Below are 22,345 nucleotides of genomic sequence, written 5' to 3'. Positions count from 1 at the left end.
ATGACAAGCCACAAATATAAAGGATTAGGGGGTCCACCTCACCCCTCATACACGGTGGCAGCGAGACGTCACAGAAGACGGAGTCCGAATGCAGACGGGAATGAAGGGGCGGGATCTCAGGCGGAAATGAGGTCAGCAGGAGGGCGGGATGAAGAAGCGGCAGTGGGCGGAGTCTTAACTGGTGGTCTGTGGCATTAGTACCGTTCATCAACGCCTGCTTCTGCATTGTATTCCCAGTTAAGCCCTTAGACTGCCTCCCAAGTGCATGTGGGCGACCGGGCAGCGGTGCAGGAGGACAACGGTGGTGCCGGTGCCAGTGACTCATCACGTTTTAACAACTGAGGGTGCTTTCAGGTGACACCAATGGATTCTGTGACAAGCTCTTACTGTCCTCCTTCTGCCCCATGACGGTGTGCCACCAAAGTGGACGTTTCTTATTCCATTAAATTGACGTGTCCATGTGCCTTCGAGAAAAGCTGATTCTGTCAGTGGAGCTGTGAGGTCGAGAGATCTGAACGATCGGCGCTTTACGTGGGGGACACGCGACTCGCAATCACTCAACACGTCAAATCAGCGAGTGAGGCCGGCCGGGCCATGGAGTCCGTGCTGTGACGTCACAACAGACAGGCGAGTGAATCGATTCACTTCAAGTATATTTAATGGCGGCCACAGGATTGACAAATACACCCACCAAAGAAGTTAAGTCAGAAATCCAGAAAGAGCACAAAGAAAAGGGCAAACATTGCTAAAGGCCTGGAATTGCAAAATCCCAAAATGCCGAAAGACAAGGATTTGTAAAAAAAAAAAAAAAAGGAGCACAATTACAAAACGGTGAGATATTCACAAAAATTAGAAAAGGAAAAATACTAAAGAACAAGAGACAATAAAACGAGGACCCAACAATACGATAGGACAACGTTAGAAAAGGCCAAATGTCGCCCCCGAGCCGGGGCTCAGATTCCTTTGTCCTTTTTATTGGTTTGTGTTCCATTTGTTGATGCCAGTCCTGCTGTCCATCTCCATTGAGGGACCTCCCCCAGCCCTCTGTCCCTGGCGGCTCATTGGCTGTGCTGGCATTGGTGACGCCCCTGTGATTTCTGCGAGTGAGTTTCCTTTGACTGACTGGACTTCTTCTCGACCTCGCTTTGGATTTGCGTTCTTGGGACGCCGCTGGATTGCCGATTGTGCTGCGGCGCCTCCTCCTGGGCCTTTGGTGCTCCTTGCAGATTCTTTTGTTGCAGTTCATATTTGATCAGAATTTTTTTATTTTATTGCAGTTCCTTGTTTGCCCCTTCTCATACATGTGAAGGTTGGCAGAGGGCGCTATGTTCGGGTATCCCCAGGATTTTAGGAGCCCCCCCCATTCCGCCACCTCCAAGTAAATGATTTATTTTTATTTGCTTAGCAGATCTGGGCAACTCATTTTATCTAACAGCTGAGTGCGGGCAGTGGGGAGGAAATCCAGTGAGCCAACCTGGGGGGGCATCAGTTAGTCACAGAGCACAAGCACTCAGTCATTCAAGGGTCCCGACCTGCATGGCTTTAGGAAGAGGGAGAAAAGACACAGACACAGGGAGAACACGCAGGGTCAACCCAGACGGCGAGCGTCAGGAGGCAGGAGGAGACAGCATGGCCTCCTAGTGGTGTGATGGGGACAGGACACAGCGAGACCTCCGGGGCGGTGACCACCACTGAGTCAGTGTGGGGGTCACCATCACCTGCCACCACTCATGGTGTAGAAACAGGGGAACAATTAGAGTGAACATGCGAGGCATTCAGGATTGAAAGGCACTATATACAGGAAGATCAGGCACCGTGTGTGCCCGAGTGGCCCACTTCACCCACTGCTACCCCTGCTGTAGAAACATGGAAAGAACGCATTTGTATTTGTAAGTGTGGAAAGGCACTATACTGTATCAGCTCACAAGCCGGCCCCTTGACAGGCTGTCTTTGTGACTCAGAGTGTGTCACTTCATCTGTCACTGTTTACAGTGTACAAGTATAAAAACAACTCTTCATGGATGGCGTCCACGTTGGAAAGGCGCTATATAAAATCACAGTTCACTCATCTGATTTCCACCGCTGACTCCACGTGTGACCCTAAGCAGGTCACTTCACTTGCCTTTGCTCTTCTTGTCAAATATGAAAGCAAAGCCAAATGGCAGCAGCGAGGGTTGGGGTCTCACAGTGCGCTGCCCCCCTCGGCCCACTTCAACTGTCCTGTTACGGCGACTTAGCCGGGAGGGGGCCGACTTCCTTCTTTGTTCATTTGACCCTTGTGTTGCCTTTTTTTGTTCTTAATTTCGTTTGTTCATAACTTTGATTTATAAAGTTTGCTGTTTTCTTTAGTGAATTATAATGTTTGTGTTTGTATGTGGTGGACAGGGTGACTTCGGACTTTGTCACATGTCATGTCATCAATTAAACACGCGGTAGTCGTGTGCGCATGTCTTGTTTTTTTGTGTTCTCTTGTTATGACTCTGAATGTTGATTAGACTTTGCTAATTTCAGCATCGACAGGTTTCTGCTTTCAACGCAACAACAAAGCGCATCCAGTGCTGAATGCTGCTGGGGTGGGAACTCGAATGGCACCTGTAGAATCGGGTGGGCCTGCCCTCTTAGGCTCCACATACAGGAGACAGGGCAGATAACGAGCACATGAAGAAAATCCTAAATAAGTAGCAGCATGTTAAACGAATAACATTGAAAGAGAACAAAAACCAAAGAGCAGGAGTAATAAAAAAATAAAAACACAAAATGAAAATCCCAGAAGCCAAAACAGAATCCCAGCTGAAGCACATCATGTGGCCTGGGGGGCATCAGGAGGAGCTCAAGACAACTGGCCCAATGGTAACATAATACTTCATACGATAAGATAAAATCATGAATGAATGAACAAAAGAACGTTCACACAGGGGGAGTAACCCTTAAAGCAGTAGGACCCCCGAGCCTTGGGGACAGGGCTGACCCGTCAGCGTTCCCTTCACTGATGTCCCTCCTGTTCTCTCCACAGATTCTTTGTGCTGGACACGGACGCTGCTCTGCTCCTTTATTTTGTGAATGAGCCCAGCAGAGGCCAGAAGCCCCGTGGAGTCCTGCCGTTGAACGGTGCTGTGGTCTCCTTGAGTGACGAAGCCCCCCACATGTTTGTCGTAAACTCCTCAAACGGAGAGTCCTACAAGCTCAGAGGTAAGCAAACGGAATTTTGTCCTTTAGATGCCCAGGGCTGCGTAGTCAGACGTCCTTTTCTAGATTAGAGCCCCCCCTGCAGGCCATGGCTTTGGTTGTCTGTGCCCAGTGCTCAGCCTTTCTCCACTCTGATGACCCTGTCCTGCCATCAGCACCCAGCTGTCCTGTGCGGGACCCTCGTTTGTTGCTGCTTGTATTTGTGACCTCCTTCTTCAGGTCAGTGCCACCTTGCACAGCGTCCACTACTGCTACAGCAGTTCATTGTCCAAGGAGCAGGAAAGGAAGCCAAACGTCAAAGTCAATGAACCCGCACTACTCAGAAAAGTATGGAAGCCTCCAGATGAGGACCCCTGGGGGCACCGGACGGCTGGATGTTGGCGTCAGGCGGGCACAATCCCCCTAACCTCCTGACTCGGTCGAGTCTGACCTGGAGTTGCTGTTATGGTGTTGACCCGGGATTCGTTTGCACTCGTTCTGATTTTCTCCCCTCTCAAAATGTTTAGTAACATAAAGACGAGACAAACAGAAAGTCGCAAGGCAATAATAAAAGTGAAAAGCATGAAGAAGTGCATGAAGTGTTTGTGTGTGCGGCCCCCCAAGTTACCTTCACAAACTGTCACCCACACACATGACGTGACCATTTTACACTCCACATTTTCCTTCAGTGCACTCTGTGTAATGTGGGGGGGGGGGGGTTGTCGCTCTCCCACCCTCGTCACTTTACCCCACATATTCTCACACACTTAACCCCCTTAGCGTTCTGCTTAACCCCCCCCCCCCCGAAAGAATGAGGTAAAACACTGAATTTGAAGGTGTAACAGAGACCCGTAAAGCCGGGGGAGAGGCCTGTCACGTCTCCACTACTGGACTGAGGCAGGTTTACCTCTCATGTGACCGTCACCAGCGTGCAGCCCGATGTCACAATCGGGACAGTAGACGTGTGTTTCTTTGCACCCTTCTCTTCTAATATTCTGTTTCTCACACATGAGAGGGCTGACAGTCCAGACCTGACATGACGCACCCCTTGTGTTATTGTAGCCCACTGTGGCACAAGGCTTAGTGACTTTCTCGTGTCTAGTGGCACCAACATCACCAGCTGCTGCCCACGGCTTTCCTGTCTTTTTACTTCATCCCACTCATTTTGCCGTTTTAATGTGGGCGACCAGATTCAGCAGGCACATCACTGCGCTGATATGGTCGTTCTGTGCCTCAGTTTCACTGTCCTTGTCATTGTCCTCGCTATGGCTTGATTCAACACTGACTTCACAGCTCCTAGTTTACAAGTCATTGTGTGTTTTTGTTGAAGGCTCCGCCCCACTCATGAATACTAATGAGTTGCAGAAGTAGTTGTGATGATTTTGCAGCACCATGTCATTTCAACCACCAGATGGCAACAGAACACTCTCCTGAGAGTTACTCAGGCCTAACATTGTAAAGCACATCGTCACGTGTCACTCCAAGTCCGACTCTGGCTTAACTGTAATGACATAGAATTTGGAGCTCGAGTCGGGGTTAACACCAAGCAGGTTAATCAACGTGAGACCCGGCACGCCAACCTCCGAGTTTAAATGGAGTGTTGTCTGAATGGGCTGAGGAGATTGTGGAAGTCTGAGTACAATGCTGGGAGAATGGGACGACATTGAAAAAGCTCGATCTCGCCCTCCTTCAACAGTCAGCTAGCCAGGGCATGAGGATGGCCCTGTCCTTAAAGGCGTGCAGGTGGCCACCTCAGTAGGCTCGTCTTCCATAATGGACTTTCTTTTCCGCACTGATAGTCTGTTGCTTTTCTTGTTTTGTTTTCTCACCCAACAAGCATTTGATCTTTTGATGCCCAAAAATGGGTTGTGTCTTCTTGTTTGTATTTGGTGGTCTGACCTCCTGTTGTCCCCGACACAAAACATTTCCTGACAGCAGTGCAGAAATCCCATCCACCACTGACAATCACCGCCTTCCCACTCTGAGTCTTGCATGCATTATTAAAAGTGTGCCAGCCCAGACATTAGTCCAATATACTTATGTGGTAGTGCCACAAGGTGGTCCTCTGCAGTGAGTGGGGGTAAAGATCAAGATGGCACTCGGCCCCTGTTGTGGTTCATGTCATGCCTTGTCCTTGATTCTCCTTCCTTGGCTGCCATCCAGAACTACTGCTGTTGCGGTGACCTTTCACATCTCCTTCCAGGTGGTTCCAATGATCGTTCCTCTGCCACGTTCCCACAGCCACGTGGTCTGCCTCACTTTACTCAACTCTGTTAGCCAATCCAAGGCAGGATTCCTCGTCAAGATCGACGGCGAGCCACACACGCAGGCTGGGGGGGTTAAAGCTGCTCTTTAAGTGCTTCCTCGTCTCCCTCACACACATACTGTCACCTCTCCAGTGTGACTCCCCCCAGTCATATTGATTATCTTCTCTAGTTGGAGCCCCCCACGCTATCTGCTGCAGTGATGTACCACACGGTTAGTCCAGTCTCATGCCAGCGTGGACTCTTCTCTTTGGAGTTCTCTTCTGGTTTAGTTTGTAAAGCCCCTCGTGGTTGGGTGCTCTGAGCTTGACTGGTTTCTTCAGGTGGTCTCTTAGCCGCATGGCTAAGATCTCAGGGCGTCATCTCTGTGACTTCATCTCCTCCACGCCCATTCTGTTCATTTGCTCATTTCTCTGAAGGCTAACCTGACTCTCGGTGCAGCAAGTGTGACTCTGTTATTCGTCTCTTTGAGTGCTGCTGGCCCGATGTGCCCTCGTCTGTCACTAATCTCTCTCTCTCTCTTCCTCCTCAGCTGCTGATGCCAAGGAGCAGCAGGTCTGGGTGAGCCAGCTGCAGGCCTGTGTCAAGTCCCACGCCGAAGGAAGTGCCAAGGTAACATTGCACCCTGAACTGTCAACGCTTCATTGTATGAGTTGTGATCATGTAATTCCCGGAGCGGCCGTGTAGTGTCACCCGTCCTACTGAAATGTCTTTAAGTGGTATAAGAGGTTCAAGGAAGGACGAGAAGATGTGAACCGATGACATCAGAGTGGATTGTCCATCATGACAAATGCCACGATCCTCTCATCCACTCCATTCATGTGACGTCACCACTCGTCACAAACATTAAAACTGCCATGAAAGGATGCAGACTTTCAGACATTTCTGACAAAGGAGCTCCAGGTGTGTGTCACCAAACTCAATGCATAGCTGCAGAGGGAGGGGACTTCAAGAGTGACAGTGGCACACACACACACACACACACACACACACAGGTGTCATTCTACAGCCTCATCCCGGGAATTAAATTGTCACACCTCGTAGTTATTGTTGAGTGCCATGGACACCAGGACACGGCCACTGTGGTGTTTGCAAGTTGGTCAGTTTGTCCCTGGGCTTTGTTCGTTTTTTACTGGGGTTTCAATTTCATTTTATTGACTCACCGAACGTGCAAGAAGATTGTTGTGAGATCTCAGTTGACCAGGAGATGGGCAGCACAAACAGAGAGGAGGTCAAAGCCGTGAGATCGTACCTGAATCAGAACGGGACAAGACGTGCGCCATACGTCGAAACAAAAACACAACCCGAGTGCCGAGATCAGCTTGAGTTTCAAAGCCACCTGAGAAATGCTGTGCGTCCACAGAGGGAGAACACGTTGTCACAAAAATGACCATAAGACATTGCAAAGGTTTGGGGCAGCCACCCGTATAATCGTTCCCGGCTGCAAAACTGATTAATGAACAAAGACATGTTCATTCAACTGAGTCCAAAACAGAACTGATTCTCTTCAGGCAATATGGCGACTTTAAAGGCCAGCGAAGGAAGTGATGTCATCAACACCGGAACTGGAAGTGATGTCATTGGCTGCCCCAGAGCTGGGCGGGATTTCCCTAGAATGGTCTGCAAAAGATCGAGAGGGAAAATTAGTGCACTTCGCCACCCAATGGTCTGGCATGGAATCACATGTATTCAAGCCCTTTAGTTGTCTCCAAAACACACGTGTGTGACAACGTTTAAATATCGTCACAGTGGTGATGTCATTCGTGTGACATTTGTGGTTATGTGACACCTCCACATGGTGACGCGTAAAAATAAATTCAACAAGAAATGAGCCAAAACAATCTTAATCTGTTTGCAATAAAGCAGAAATTAACCGATGAGAACAGAATCATTCAGGAAAACAAAAAGTGTGTAGTGTAGTGCTGTCTGAATGTCTACTTTCATGTTCATTTGGGATCCGTTGTTTTATACTCGCTCAGTGGGACACCATCAACACCATGAGATTTAAACCTTCGTCGTGACGCCGTCCTGCTCTGCCTTAGAAATTTCAGTTGTTTCCATTTCTTCCTTGGCTTTCTTTGAGTTTGGTTTTTGAGGCCATGGAATCAGGTGGTTGTATTCCTCTTGGAATATGCAAGTCAATATAAATAGCCACTTATGATTGGCGTTCTGTGAAAAGGCAATGGCAGAAAAGAAGAATTTCAGCAAATACCAAGTAGAGGCAAAGAAAAACGTACTCTCTGTTGGTTTAAGCAGTGGGATAAACAACAAAAGGAAGTTGATCGAGTGACAGAGTGGTGGAAAAACTCAAAAGTTCAAGTTCACAAAGTCGCAAAGTGCCTGACATAAAAGAGAAGTTGTCAGATATCAAGGTCACTGTGAAAAGGCGAGTGGTAGCCCACCGTCTGAGTGTCACATGAAAGCTTATTAGGGTACAGAGAAAAAAAAATGGGACACAGTGGGAAAAAATGTCCAAATATTAACTTTAATCTCTAAATTTCCACTTTAATCACGTAGTTTATTTTGTCATTAAAGTAGAACATCATAAAATTCATCTTAAAATCGTTTAATTTACTAGTCTCTCAAATCCCATCGTAACTAAAGTAGCACATTTTATGCTTTGATTTGTATTTGATCTTTTATGTGCTCTGTGTGTGAATCATTACGTGCTTCCAGGCTTTCTCTTCCTCCGACAGGACACAGAATCCATGACATTCGTGATATTACAGCTCTGTGAATAAATGAAATACTGAGATGTATACGTGATATCATTTTCATGATGATAGGAGTTAAAGCATGTTACTAAACATGGGGACACGGTGGCGCAGTAATAGTGACAAGCAGGCGCCTCGTCCAGTCATTGTTCCTGCCTCACACAAGATGCTTGCTGCGCCATGCGCGACCTTTGATGAAATAATTTTCTGTTTCAAACATACTAACCCCCAATTCCTGTCCTTTCTTTTCTTTCTCCAAGTAACCAATCGCCTCACGATCAGCACTGTAATACATGCCAAGCCATCTGTAAGCTTAAAACGCAGATTCTTCAAAGCTTTTATGGAACATTGAAATATGTTCGTGGTAGGGCTGCATGATTATGATGATTATTTTGGTAGTAATCGATTAGTCACGATTATCTCATGCCTGACTATTTCGATGCCCGTGACCTGTGGTTGCACATCCTGCTCTGGGCTCCAGTGCCTGTCTTACCTCATCTGCTCACATCTGTCCACCTGTGAATGTCACCCTGATGTCTCTGCATTAACACGACTAAAGTTAATAATAATCAAATTCAAATAACAACCAGTGAAACACATGAATTTGAAAATAATCAGATGTTTTATATTAGTCTGACCATCACAATAAAAAAGAAATACATTAAACAATACAAACTAAAGTGCACATAGTCTTTAAACAAAAAAAGTGCATTTAACTTAACTAAAAATGGCCACTGGTGTGTCTTAAAGTCCAAAAGTTTAAATGAAGCTTCAATTCAAATGAAATAAAAGAATAATGTACACTTTATAAAGATTCAGTTCATATATTCCTGATGGCAGTGCAGGAACGTGAGCATTTCGACGTGCTCTGGTGTGAGGCTGCCTCTCGTCTTTGAGACGATGTTCACTGCTGCTGAGCAGAGACGCTCAGAGGGAGTGGAGGTAGCAGGAATACACGAGAATGAGTTTACAGACAGAGAAAGATGTTATAATCATCACACTCTGAAGGAAAAGTGTTGTAGTTGATCACATCATGTACTATATTATACCAAAATACAAAAATAACGGACTAAAATATGTAACAAGCTAATTACTGATATACTCCAAAACACAAGTTACCTAACGCTAGTTAGAGGTGGTTTACTATTCATATGAACTCAAATATTATACGAAAAAGAAGAAAAAAAAACAAGGACGGCTCAGCTACTCCTATTCACTCGTTTACTACAGTATAGCAGACAAAACTGAAATGATATTCACTTAACCCTTAAACCGCTGGAACTTGCTACAGTCGGTTTCCAGTGCAGTTTGGAAGCACGCCGAAGTCGTGTATATGCGGCGACGTACATTCATTGAACCCCGCAACTGGCTATATTTCCTTCACAGAGCAATTTGACAGCACGCTGGAGCTAATCAGTCCGTGCCGTATATTCGTTGAGCAGCCAGCTCATGACCACTGCCAGCCCCACTGTCTCTGGGATTGAGCCGCTGCACTAGGCGAGCCTGCTAGCATCAGCGCTTACCTCTGTGTGTTTGTGTGCAGCCCGTTCAAACGCAGTTGGCTCGGTGATTTACTGAATTTCATTGATGGCGTCAGTTGCACCTTGAACATATAAATAATAGATTGTTGCAGTATTTTTTTTTATAGTTTTTACAGTTCATTTGCAGTGTGTAAAATGATCAGTGTTGCAGTAATTGTGATGCTTCTTTGCATGAAAAAAAATACATGTTCCATTAAAATTTCACATTTTCATTATGAATTGTGACGCTTACTTAAAAAGTGCAGCTAAAAGGTATTTGGCGTCCAGGGGTGCATTAACCCCCAAGTATGTGTCGGTTAAAGGGTTAACTATCATTGTCAAAACCTTGATATGCACATGTGGACGCTGAAAGTCGGGAACGACAAGGAAACGGACGACGATATAAAATAAAAATCAAGTTCTTCATTCTTGGTGAGAGGAGCAGCCTGCCTGTAAGCCTGCAGCCTAACATGGGTCCTCCCTCTATATACTGTACCTTCTTCATGTATTAAACAAAAAAGAAATATGCATGGCAGTTCATTTTGAGGTTATACATAAATTATAATAGCTTACTACTCCCTGACTTGGAATGTGTACATTGCTTCTTTCAGATACAGAGGTTATCAGAGCACTCACAGTTTTAAGAAATAGGCTCAAATAAGTTTAAGCAGGAATTCAGAAAGTATCACACTGATTTATAATATCACAGGGTGTTCTCTTAGTATCAAGAGGTCAGCATTTTCTCATAAAAGAATGCAAGCCAGTCTTAAATTCTGTGCATAAACTTAATTCCTTTTCTACCTAAATGAAGATCATATCATATAGAAGTAAAAATCCTATAGCTCTCTGCAGCATGATTAATACAAAATACAGTCCTTGGTATTTGTGAGTTAAATACTTATAATCATCTGCGGTGGGCTGGCACCCTGCCCAGGGTTTGTTTCCTGCCTTGTGCCCTGTGTTGGCTGGGATTGGCTCCAGCAGAACCCTGTGACCCTGTAGTTAAGATATAGCGGGTTGGATAACGGATGGATGGATGGATACTTATAATCATTACAGTTAATAATGTTTTCTCTTCCTCACACATTATAGTACACACATCAGTGTTAACACGTGACACTAACTTTACTCACTAAAACTTACCTCTTGAGAGACGGCAGCATCACAACTCCAGGATGCTTGCGTTTCAGATGCTCGTGCATCGCGGTGGTGCTGCTGTGAAAAGAAAGCTCCGCTTTCCATAATCTGCATTCAACTTTTTTCCTTTTTCGGTGAAGTGCTCCACACTTTAGAAAGTTTGTCTCAATTTTTTTCCATCTTCTTCCCCCTCCTCTATACGACTCGCCATTGCTACCACATTTATTTTCCTCTACATTCTTCTTCTCCCCAGACGTTCTTCTTCGTTGGTAGGACTGTGTGCAGTCTTGACAAACAATAACAAGTGATACTGCCCCCAGCCGTTGATGGAGTGCATTAGAGTTACAAAAACCAATGTGGTTCTTTTTGACTGGAGCCTTAATTGAAGGTTCTGTTTATTACGCGTTGACGATTTTTTGTAGTCAACAACGTTGATTACGTCAACTAATCGTTGCAGCCCTACTTCATAGTACATGTTTAATTATTCTATCCATTCAGGGTCATGCCAGTCCCAGCAAGAATACAGGCAGGAACAATCCCTGAATGAGGCACCAGCTCGTTGCTACCACTGTCCACCGTGTCCTCACGTTTAATAACAATACACATTATTTACATGAAGTTTAAAACTTATCTGTATAATGTAATAAACTGCATTTCATCTTAAAAATGATATCAAGAGCTCCAAGAAGATAGCGCTTGGAAATCTAAATCGACTTAGAAGGCAGTTGTCATCACTTGTAAATACACACTTTATAAAGTGGCTCAGGTTGTGCAATATTACAGATATTACAGTTGGAGTGCAAGTTTCCAGTGAGGTGACTGTACTTATAGGTACAAACAGTTCTACAAGGAGCACTTGATGGACTGATTGAGTGCATTTATAGTTCTTGGGATGAAACTGTTTGTGAACTGCGAGGACCCTACAGGAAAGGCTCTGAAGCGTTTGATATACTGTATGGAAGACGTTCAAATAGACTGTGTGCATGGCTGAGGCAGCATGTGCTCGATGCTGTATACCGATAATCTGATCAGCTGCTGTAGAGTTGTGATTCCACACTCAGATACAGAGGGTTAAATACTTCGAATGGTGCACTGAGAGTGACAACGTAAAGCAGTTGTGGTATTTGGAATAGTTTGGCCATTCTATGCACCATTATATGGTTACGGGTTGATTACAATGAGATGCTTTAAAGTAATAAACAATCTGCGGTTAATTTCAGTGCATTTGATAAAGCTGCGTCAGGGATGTGAATCTAAAAAATAAAGGGAAGCCACACAGGAACAGTAGCACTGCTTTGACACTGGATGCCGCCAGTTTGCAAAACCAAGCGGAGAACTTGCGTATGCCATGGATTGAGTTGACGTGAAAATGTGAGTGGCTTTATGCCAAGTTTAGGTTTTATACATCGTGATGTGAACATGGAAACATTTGCATCATTTTATACATGAGGCCCCAGGACTTTAATTTTGTTTGCTAGAGAGAGAAAATTGGCTGACCACCAGGACAAGCAAAACATGATCAGGTGATGAAAACAAACCAAAAGTCCAAACGAGAAAGGCCAAGATTGTGTCTCTCAGCCCAATTTGTTAACAACACTCAAAACGCCAAACCCAAGAAAGTCAAGAGCCCAAAAGCCTTGTGAAATATTTTGGATTGAATCTGTAAGATTGGACAAGCTCTCACTAGCAATGATGAAGCCACATGACCAGCACCCTCTGTTGTGACTCCTGCAGAGTCCCAGGCTCTAAATGAGGCTCAGCCTCTAAATTCTAGCTCCAGGCTCCTTAGACTCCTACAGTAAAAATCAGATTACCGCCAAACTCAAAATCAGGCTTCGGCCTACACAGATCGGAGGAGAATCGGCAAACTCCTTTTTATTTCAAAAATGTATTTAGCAAGTCTTTGAAAGCAAAAAAGGCAATAAAAATACCTAAAAGGCAAACCACAGTGAAATACACCAGCTCATAATCCTTAAAGGGTGGCACGGTGGCACAGTTTGCTTCCCAGGTCCTCCCTGCGTGGAGTTTGCATGTTCTCCCCGTGTCTGCGTGGGTTTCCTCCTGGTGCTCTGGTTTCCTCCCACGGTCCAAAGACATGCTGGTTAGGTGGATTGGCGATTCTAAATTGGCCCTAGTGTGTGCTTGGTGTGTGTGTGTGTCCTGCGGTGGGTTGGCACCCTGCCCGGGATTGGTTCCTGCCTTGTTCCCTGTGTTGGCTGGGATTGGCTCCGGGAGACCCCCGTGACCCTGTGTTCAGATTCAGCAGGTTGGAAAATGGATGGATGGATGGATGGATAATCCTTAAAAACAAGACAATTTTCAGAAATCCACAAACAATCACAAAAATCCACGTGTTATGATTCCCAACACCCTAAAATAGCAAAACGGGTAAGGCCTGTAAAACAAACCAGGCTAGAACCCTACTGGCCTGCCCAAATAGAAGCTTCACCTCAGGCAGGCTTGAGCCTCAGGCAAACAGCAGGCCTCGGCCTACCCAAACCTAAATTGAGACTCTGGACACACAGTTCAAAAATATAAAAAGAGCAAGAATGACCCTCCAGGGAGAGGGAAATTGTAACAAGCCTTTGACCTGAGAGGCAGGGGGTCACCAAAAAAAAATAAGGCAAAAAAAGACGAGAGGGTTTGCCTAAAAAGGCAACTCCGAGCAAACAAATTCATACCGAAATCCAAAAGCAAAAGCAAAAAACAGAATAATAGTAAAAGTTCAGTAACCTCCAAATCGGCACTCACAAATCACAATTAATAAAGGAGCCGAGCATCTCTGCGTGAATATAGGGGCGGAGTGACGTAAGAGCGGCTCCACCCACAAAGCACCAGGTGGGTGAGAGAATAAAGCCAAATAAACCACAAACAAAAATGCAATCACATGACAAACACTCGAAAATATTTCAACAGAAAAGTATTTAATATGAATCCATGCAGTTGACCTGTGAGCTGACCGCCGTGTTGTCCCAATGTCACATCCTGTGCTACCACAAGTGCTCAGAGTCTCCACTCTCTGAAGACCACCGCAGGCTTTCTTCACAAGCCAGCAGACCACTCTCAGACACCTCACTCTTTCTGTGTCTCGTCCTCGTCCACTCCCGTTTCTGACTCACCTGGCGGACAAGTGGAGTTTTCTTTTGAAGTTAATCCAGAGAGCACTTCTGGTACATCGGGTCAGGTGGACCCTCCGTGTGAAGGGGGACTCTCCACCCAGCAGCTCCCTCCAGTGGCCCTCAAGTGGAGATACAACTATCGTGCAGGGACACGGCCAGGGGAATGCGGCACCCAGTGTCCTTCCATTCCTGTGGCATCCCAACTGAGGCGGGTCCCACCAACCAACTTGGCTGCAATGCCAGCCCCGTCTGTGTTTTCCTTCACAGTGGCCATATTCGATTTCAGAAATAATGCAACCATCTGGAAATTTGGCGGCTCAGAGTTTATTTCTGTTTGGATTATTGCTGTGTGCTCAGTGCCTTTTGGTCTACAGAAGTGTCTGCACGTTTTCAGAGCTTCTGATTTGTCTTTTTTTTTATTTGTTAATCCAGATAAGAAAAAAGTCGGATGAAAACTTGTGTGTGGACAAGGCCAACAACAGAAAGGACAGCCTGGTAAGTCTCTGGTACTGTGTTAGTGATGGTGACCGGGCCTTCGAGTGAAGTTCTTACCAATCGGTTATCTCCAAGGTCGCCTCAGTGACGACTTCTGTCTTCTTTCTTTAAATGGTTTGTCATTTCTCCTTCTACACGGCCTGCTTCGTGAATAAGCAGATTCAATTTAGTGCTCACAGCCGGCCCTCTTTATCTCCAATAAGTGAATGAACAAAACATAAACCCCTTCAAAAAATCCAGTGATGACCCCCAACACATGGGCCGGTATGGGAGCCAGTGGGGCCTACGCTTGTAATTTGAACTGGGCTTTGGATAAAGGGCTCCTTCCACTCATCTGTCCACATTTTCTGTCCCATCTGCTATTTGAGGGTCTTTTGTTCTACAGCAGTGGATCTCAAACTCCATGTTGGCGCCCCCCGGTGGCTGAAGGTTTTTAGTCTTCTCTTTTCATTTGGTCTCCTGGTCTAATTAAGCACACCGCAGTGTCCCAGTTTCTGTGTTTTAGGGTCAATGTGATGATTTAAGACCCGAGTTTGGGTGACATGTTTAATATTAGAGTCTTTATGCACGTCACATGCAAGGGTTTTACTGCTTCATCATCGTCATCATCAGTTTGCCTCTATAGCACATAATGAACCGAGCTCAAAGCGTTTTACAAGATGGCAAAGAGAAAGTTACAAGAAAAACAAACGAAATTCAGATAAAGAAAACAACAAATAAGTAACAAAAAATAAATCTGTACAAGCAAACCTCACATGAATATACCATCAGCAGAGAAGCAGCGTCCCTCTATACCAGGGTCCTGGAGGGCCGCAGGAGGTTGCAGGTTCTCATTCTAACCCTTTTCTTAATTAGTGACCTGTTTTTTGCTGCTAATTAACTTCTTTTGAATTCATTTTAATTGACTTGTGTTTCTTAAGCTTTGTTCCTCTGAATTTCTTCATATTTTTCCTTAAACAGAAATGAAATGTGAAGTGTGTGACCAACAGAAGACCACCTAAGTCAGGGCCTCAAACTCCAAACAGTTGCTTAATGAGGCGCCGAGTCTTGTCGTTCATTAAACTCTTTAGTTCTTTAATTCCGTGGCTTGTTGCTGCTCTCATTGGACCATAGCAGACATTTCTGAAATTGTCAATTTTCTCTTTTTAAGAGCTCTGGGGACCTGAGCAGATCAGCAGTCCTGAGACCTCCACCCTTTTTATTTTCAGATATTGTCTGATGGTCACAGTTTGCTGGTCCTGTTTCGGCTCATTTTGTATCGGATTCTTGTTTGGCTGCTAATTAACAAAAAAGCAACAATTATTGGGTCTGAGTCTTCAAGAACAAGTCAATTAAAATGAACTTAAAAGAAGTGAATTGGCAGCAAAAACAGGTCACTAATGAAGAAAAGGGTGAGAATGAAAACCTGCAGCCACTGCAGCCCACCAGGACTGGAGTTGGAGACCCCATGTTATCACAATCCACAGATGAGGCCGATGATGGGGTTAGACGGCCGGGGTGACAAAAAAAAAAATCTGCAGGGGGCCAAAAGACCACCCAGCCAGCCAGCCCCCAGTGGGCACTCTACCTAACAGAAGTGTCCTGCAGTCCATCCTTATGGCTTTGTCTCGGAGGGCTTGACGCAGTGCGACTCCCGCCTTCCTTCGAGGATCACAGGGGGCTGCACAGGACTTTGATCAGGTGGTGCTGCTGGAAGAAGAAGAACCAGAAAAGAGAAAAGTCGAGCTTAGTAAAGGCAGCAAGTCCATTGAAGAATCGGAGGGTTGTGTGGTCTATTAAAACTAAAGTGTAGCTAAGAAAAAGTGGGAGCTTACGAGTTTTTTTCCTTTTAAACGTTCCACGGTATTATTATTATGACATCATTCTGGTTTGGACCTTAGCTGGTTCTGACTGTTTTTTTCAGTTTCTTCTCCTCACAACTCCATTTCCAGCTCCATCCTCCACTTTGTGTACGTGGCAGCAATGGGGGGCTGCAGTCATTCAGAAAGGCCATTTAGGAAATAAAACACCTTTTTAGTAATACAAGGGGCACCACATCAGCATTGGGCACCCTGAATGACGTTCAAGCGGTGCCAGCGTCCACCGTCATGGTCTTGACTTTGTGAATTCCTGATGAGCGAGATGAAGAGCGGCCAGGCACACGACTTGCTCTTCTCAATCTGTTTTAAAACGCAACAATATGCTGAATCTGGGCCATCTGCTCCTCTCGCCCACTCAAGCAAGCGCGCCTCGTGTGTGAAGTGGAGCTCCATTCAGTCGTTTTGGGCGTTTTGCTTTAACAGCCAAGCAGCAGATGCGTCCGTTCAGCAGAACAAACCAAGGAAACCACTGGAGGGACGGGCCTTGCTGTGTTCATCACATCGACCAGGTCTACTAGTTAGTAACTGAGGAGTTTTAGCCCCTCATTTGTCTCATTTCAGACTCAGGTTACCATAACATTTATTTCAGCACAAATGGCTGGAATGTAGGGGGCTCTAGTCTTTCAAATGCCACCAGCCCACCTGAAAGGACAGCCATGGGAGGCAATGAAGACGTTCAAGTTGGAGTCTGACCACTGGCATCCCAAGCCAATGTGGTGATGGCTGCAATAACACAAGGGGGCAGCAGTCACACTGAAATACCCAGCAGGTGGCTCTTCAGTCGATGCCATGCTAAGAGAGGCACTTTTGTACCGCAGTGTATCAATATGGATAGACACCATTACACACACACACACACACACACACACACACACATTTACTACAACATCATTTAATATAAAATATTACAGGAGAAAGAAGATTCAAGAGTTTGTGATGGCGAAGTAAACCTCTAAACAGATGAAGCCTGAGAAACGCCAGGGTCTCAAGGTAGACAATCCAGAGGAGATGTGCAGGAGCAGCAGCCCGTTACAGGAAGACAACAGCAAGTAATCCAAGGACTGCGGCTGAAGCTGCCGAGCGCGGCAGTGCGTTTGAGGAGTTTGAATAGGGAGATGTAATGAGCTCAGAGTGAACAAGCCAAAGGCGTAACAAAAGTACTAAATGTGAGCAGGGGAGTGAAACAGCAGCCGTGGTCGGGGAGCGAGAGGAGTGCACAGAAGAAAGAAAACAAACAAACTCGGAAGCTGACAACCACAGGAACACGAGAATCCACACACTTGGACAAAGCAGGACGTCCAAGCAGCTGACTTTATAGCCCTTGACCTGTGATGTCATGCCGTCTGTGACCCCGATGTCACCTCTGACATCCACCTAGCAAACATCAACACTAAAGTCCCAAAATGGCCCTGGCCACAAAAAATAAAATGTCCCCACGAGAGAACACAAAACGTAACTAGCATAAGTAACGATGTGCTGTGACCACTGGACCTCCAAACAATATATGAATTATTTTTCGAGCCCCCGGAACTGTTTAGAAAATCATGAAAAGAATACACCAAAAAGAAAAGGCAGAAGTTCCAAACTTCAACAAAACCAACTGACAGAACCAAAGATCAAAAGCAACCGTCAAAAAGCCAGGAAAAGCAAAGGAGAAGATCAAAGAATTTATGAGGAAACACAAAATGGCAGCCGAGCAACACAAGCAACAAACAAGTAGTGGCGCAGTGAGGCCTGCTGGGCCCCCATAAACACACACACACACACACACACACACACACACACTGCATATAGAGTGCAGAGGCTCTGCCCCCCTTGGTCTCAATTTGCAGACTACAAAGAAAAGGACGAACTAAACTGACATAAATTAAAACACAAAAGGGAAGCAAGAAAACAGCTTCATGAAAAAAAAACAGAAATTACCCAAAACTTTTCATTGATAAAAATAAACAAAACAACTCCAAAGAAATAAGTAAAGAAACAAACAGCAAGTGACGTGAACTGAGCACAGGGATGGAGTCCCAGCAGCAGGGCGGCCGCTTTCTCCGTGTAATTTTGCTCTTAAGGTTTTCGCGTCGATCGCTCGCTCGCTCAATAGGTGATCGTTGTTTTGGGCTGGGAAGCGAACGCCAGGCTGTACAGAAACGTCTCGATCAGCAGTAGCAGTCTGCTGGCCGCCTTTCCCTCGTGTTTGCTGCCGTCACCCATTTTTCACTCCTTTCTTGAGTAAGCTCTTCTCTGCCATCAATCTTTCAAGTCGTCACTCGGTTTGGGGGCCAGGGGGGTTGGGTGGCCTGGCGCCGCTCATTCGGGTGCCGAGCGTGAGTGGGGGAGGGTGTGAGGATATACCATGTGTGACGGTCTCTTCTGCTGTGACTTTCAGGGCAACCCTACTGGGAGGGCAAGGAGCTTCTCTTTGCTCCCTCATGGCACGTCAAACTCCGCATCGCCAAGCAATCAGAAGCACCTGCCACACAGCGGAGGGTCCAGCATCGTGACCATCACCCACCACAAGTCTCCGGCTGCGGCCCGCAGGGCCAAGAACCAGTACCCAGGACGCCTGCTTGAAGTCAAAGAGGTGGGAGTTTGTGCCGGGGGTCTATTCTGGGATGTTTTATGCTTTTATAAGTCTTTGCCTAAAATGTCGAGCCTTGTGTCACACATCACTTACTGGACTTGTACTGGTCACTTATTGCATGGAGGATGTTCCAGATTGCTGTTAGACGGTGAAATGCAAATCCAACGTCAGGAGCTTCTCTTTATTCCCTGTCTATAAATGTGCTTATGTAGGGCATGTACTGTATGTGACCACGCTGAGGGCAACTGGCATGAGATGAGGAAGAGCTGGTCTGTCACCATCTATAATGAGGACCTGGCACAGGAGGGAGAGGCCAATGTGTACTTGAACTTGAGGCCATGCTGGAGATCATCGGACTCAGACCAGTGCAGCTGGGGACTGGCATTGTGTCACAGGTCACATAGCACAAGACATACAGTAGACGAGGAGTTCAGTGGAACCAGTGGGCCACCAGGGGACACTCCACAGAGAAAGCCACAGGACTTTACAGGGCGACCCCTGACCATGACTTGAGCTTCATGACGCGAAACACAAGTCTGCTAACGTGGGTGCAGGTGCTCTGAGGCCCTGACTGTGGACACAATTTTAAGTGGCGGCTCACTGCTAAAGCGCTCGGGGGTCCGGGGTGCACAGTTTTAGGGCAGTGAGCAGAGAAGTCGACCCAGGAGTTACTGAGGAACAGGGCCTCCTGCTGGCCCCTTGTTCCATTGTGCCTTAAGCCCTTACTATACACAGTCAGCCTTTTGGAGGCCCATTGTCTCCTTGGTGGAACTCAGTGGTGCCATCTAGCAGTTATGCCAGTCACTCGTGGTACTTCCATCAACCTGCTGCCCCCTAGTGATCCTCTATTACTAGGACCACCTGGAGCAGCTGATCTGTGGTAAAGACTTTCACAGAACGTTCATCACATAAAACTCAGAGAGCTAGCTCTAAAAGGCACTATATAGAATGGCAGATGTGAAACAGACACATAAATGAGAAAGGCGCTAGATAGCAGATAGGTGTGAAAGGCCCAATATGATTGAAAGATAGATAGGAAAGGCACTATATGACAGATCTAATGCCTTTCATATCTGTTACATATAGGCTTTCAGAAAAGTCTGTCCATCTACCTTAGTGTTTTCCTATCAATCTATTATATAGTGCCTTTCACCTCTATTTATCACGCAGCGACTTCCTATCTATCTGTTACATTGGAAGTTTCACATCTGTCATGTAGCGCCTTTCTCTCTATCTATAATTATATGATGCCTTTCACAGATCACTATTATTATATAGCACCTTTCTCTCTATCTATAATTATATAGCGCCTTTCACAGATCACTATTATTATATAGCGCCTTTCTCTCTATCTATAATTATATAGCGCCTTTCACAGATCACTATTATTATATAGCGCCTTTCTCTCTATCTATAATTATATAGCGCCTTTCACAGATCACTATTATTATAAAGCTCCTTTCTCTCTATCTATAATTATATAGCGCCTTTCACAGATCACTATTATTATATAGCACCTTTCTCTCTATCTATAATTAAAGGGTGCATTTCACAGATCACTATTATTATATAGCACCTTTCTCTCTATCTATAATTATATAGCGCCTTTCACAGATCACTATTATTATATAGCGCCTTTCTCTCTATCTATAATTATATAGCGCCTTTCACAGATCACTATTATTATATAGCGCCTTTCTCTCTATCTATAATTATATAGCGCCTTTCACAGATCACTATTATTATAAAGCTCCTTTCTCTCTATCTATAATTATATAGCGCCTTTCACAGATCACTATTATTATATAGCACCTTTCTCTCTATCTATAATTAAAGGGTGCATTTCACAGATCACTATTATTATATAGCACCTTTCTCTCTATCTATAATTATATAGCACCTTTCACAGATCACTATTATTATATAGCACCTTTCTCTCTATCTATAATTATATAGCGCCTTTCACAGATCACTATTATTATATAGCGCCTTTCTCTCTATCTATAATTATATAGCGCCTTTCACAGATCACTATTATTATATAGCACCTTTCTCTCTATCTATAATTAAAGGGCGCATTTCACAGATCACTATTATTATATAGCACCTTTCTCTCTATCTATAATTATATAGCGCCTTTCACAGATCACTATTATTATATAGTGCCTTTCTCTCTATCTATAATTATATAGCACCTTTCACAGATCACTATTATTATATAGCACCTTTCTCTCTATCTATAATTATATAGCGCCTTTAACAGATCACTATTATTATATAGCGCCTTTCTATCTATAATTATATAGCGCCTTTCACAGATCACTATTATATAGCACCTTTCTCTCTATCTATAATTAAAGGGTGCATTTCACAGATCACTATTATTATATAGCACCTTTCTCTCTATAATTATATGGTGCCTTTCACAGATCGCTCTCTAGCTGTGTTACTCGGCTTTGCTCTGAAATTTCAAACAACAGGGGGCCTTAGTTAGAGAGCCGTCAGTTAATCGGGGGTATCACAAGTGCTGTGTGATTAACGCTGTGCTTTTCTGTGGGTGATATTTGTATTTATTTATTTATGTATTTATAATGTTACTGGCAGGCAGTGTGGTGTTGTGGTTAAGGCTTTGGACTTCAAACCTTGAGGCTGTGGGTTCAAATCCTGGTACTGACACGGTGTGACCCTGAGGAGGGCTCTTCACCTACCTGTGCTGTGGATGTTGTAAGTCGCCTTGGATTAAGGTGTCTGTTGTATAAGAAATAAAAATCATCCTCATCATCATCATCATTATATTCGCAGGTTGCCTGAGCTGCTTGCTCTTGAACACACGCCATACATGATTGAGAACAGCAGGAATGTTTCACTCCTGGACGATTTCTGCTGGTCTTTGTGCCTTGGCCAATATAAAACACAGTTTTACCGGAGAGTTTATTCTTTTGAAATGAGACAAATAACCAGTAGAATTATGGGAAACTGAGTGTGTATTATTCTCGTTATTAGAGATTTACCGTTTTCATTCCTTTACGCTGTTCACACCGGGATGTTCTTTGTGTTTTTCTTCAGTTGTATGTGGCCATCCTTTTAAATTTACAGATGCAAATGTACATGTAAAGAGTTTAGGAGAGTGCGTGGAGGGGGCGTTGATAGGGGGCTTCCCTAATCAAAGTAAGTGACGCGCATATACAGTATATGTAAACGACTATGGAGGTCCATAGATGTGAATGTACTGTATATTACAATGGAGTTTAAATTGACACCGCCAGTCCAGAAGTGTTTGCAGGATCGGCAGCTATCAGGGCCTTAGCCCCCCCCCACCTTGTGATTGTCACGCGTGGTCTACATGTGTATATAAAGCTGAAGAGTGGAGGTTCCCTTTGGGCTTTCGCACACATTCATATGTGGGGGTAACATTGATCAGGGGCTGTATTGTATATGATGGACTGAATGATCAGGGGCACAAATCTCTGAAGCCCCTTACCCACCCACCAGTG

The 22,345-nt window shown here is 45.1% G+C and overlaps 1 protein-coding gene across 1 annotated transcript in view; it reads left to right on the top strand.

Annotated features, from left to right (window-relative positions):
* Positions 1-22,345, top strand: part of osbpl10b (oxysterol binding protein-like 10b) — a 96,487-nt gene that overhangs the window by 7,577 nt on the left and 66,565 nt on the right. The window contains exons 2-5 of the mRNA XM_028817850.2: positions 3,014-3,189; positions 5,962-6,041; positions 14,352-14,414; positions 18,657-18,851. Coding sequence (XP_028673683.1) covers positions 3,014-3,189; positions 5,962-6,041; positions 14,352-14,414; positions 18,657-18,851 — 514 coding nt within the window. The remainder of the gene's footprint in view (positions 1-3,013; positions 3,190-5,961; positions 6,042-14,351; positions 14,415-18,656; positions 18,852-22,345) is intronic.

Source organism: Erpetoichthys calabaricus, chromosome 13, assembly GCF_900747795.2.
Source record: "Erpetoichthys calabaricus chromosome 13, fErpCal1.3, whole genome shotgun sequence".
Taxonomy (NCBI): domain Eukaryota; kingdom Metazoa; phylum Chordata; class Cladistia; order Polypteriformes; family Polypteridae; genus Erpetoichthys; species Erpetoichthys calabaricus.
This window is presented reverse-complemented; position numbering and strand designations above follow the sequence as displayed.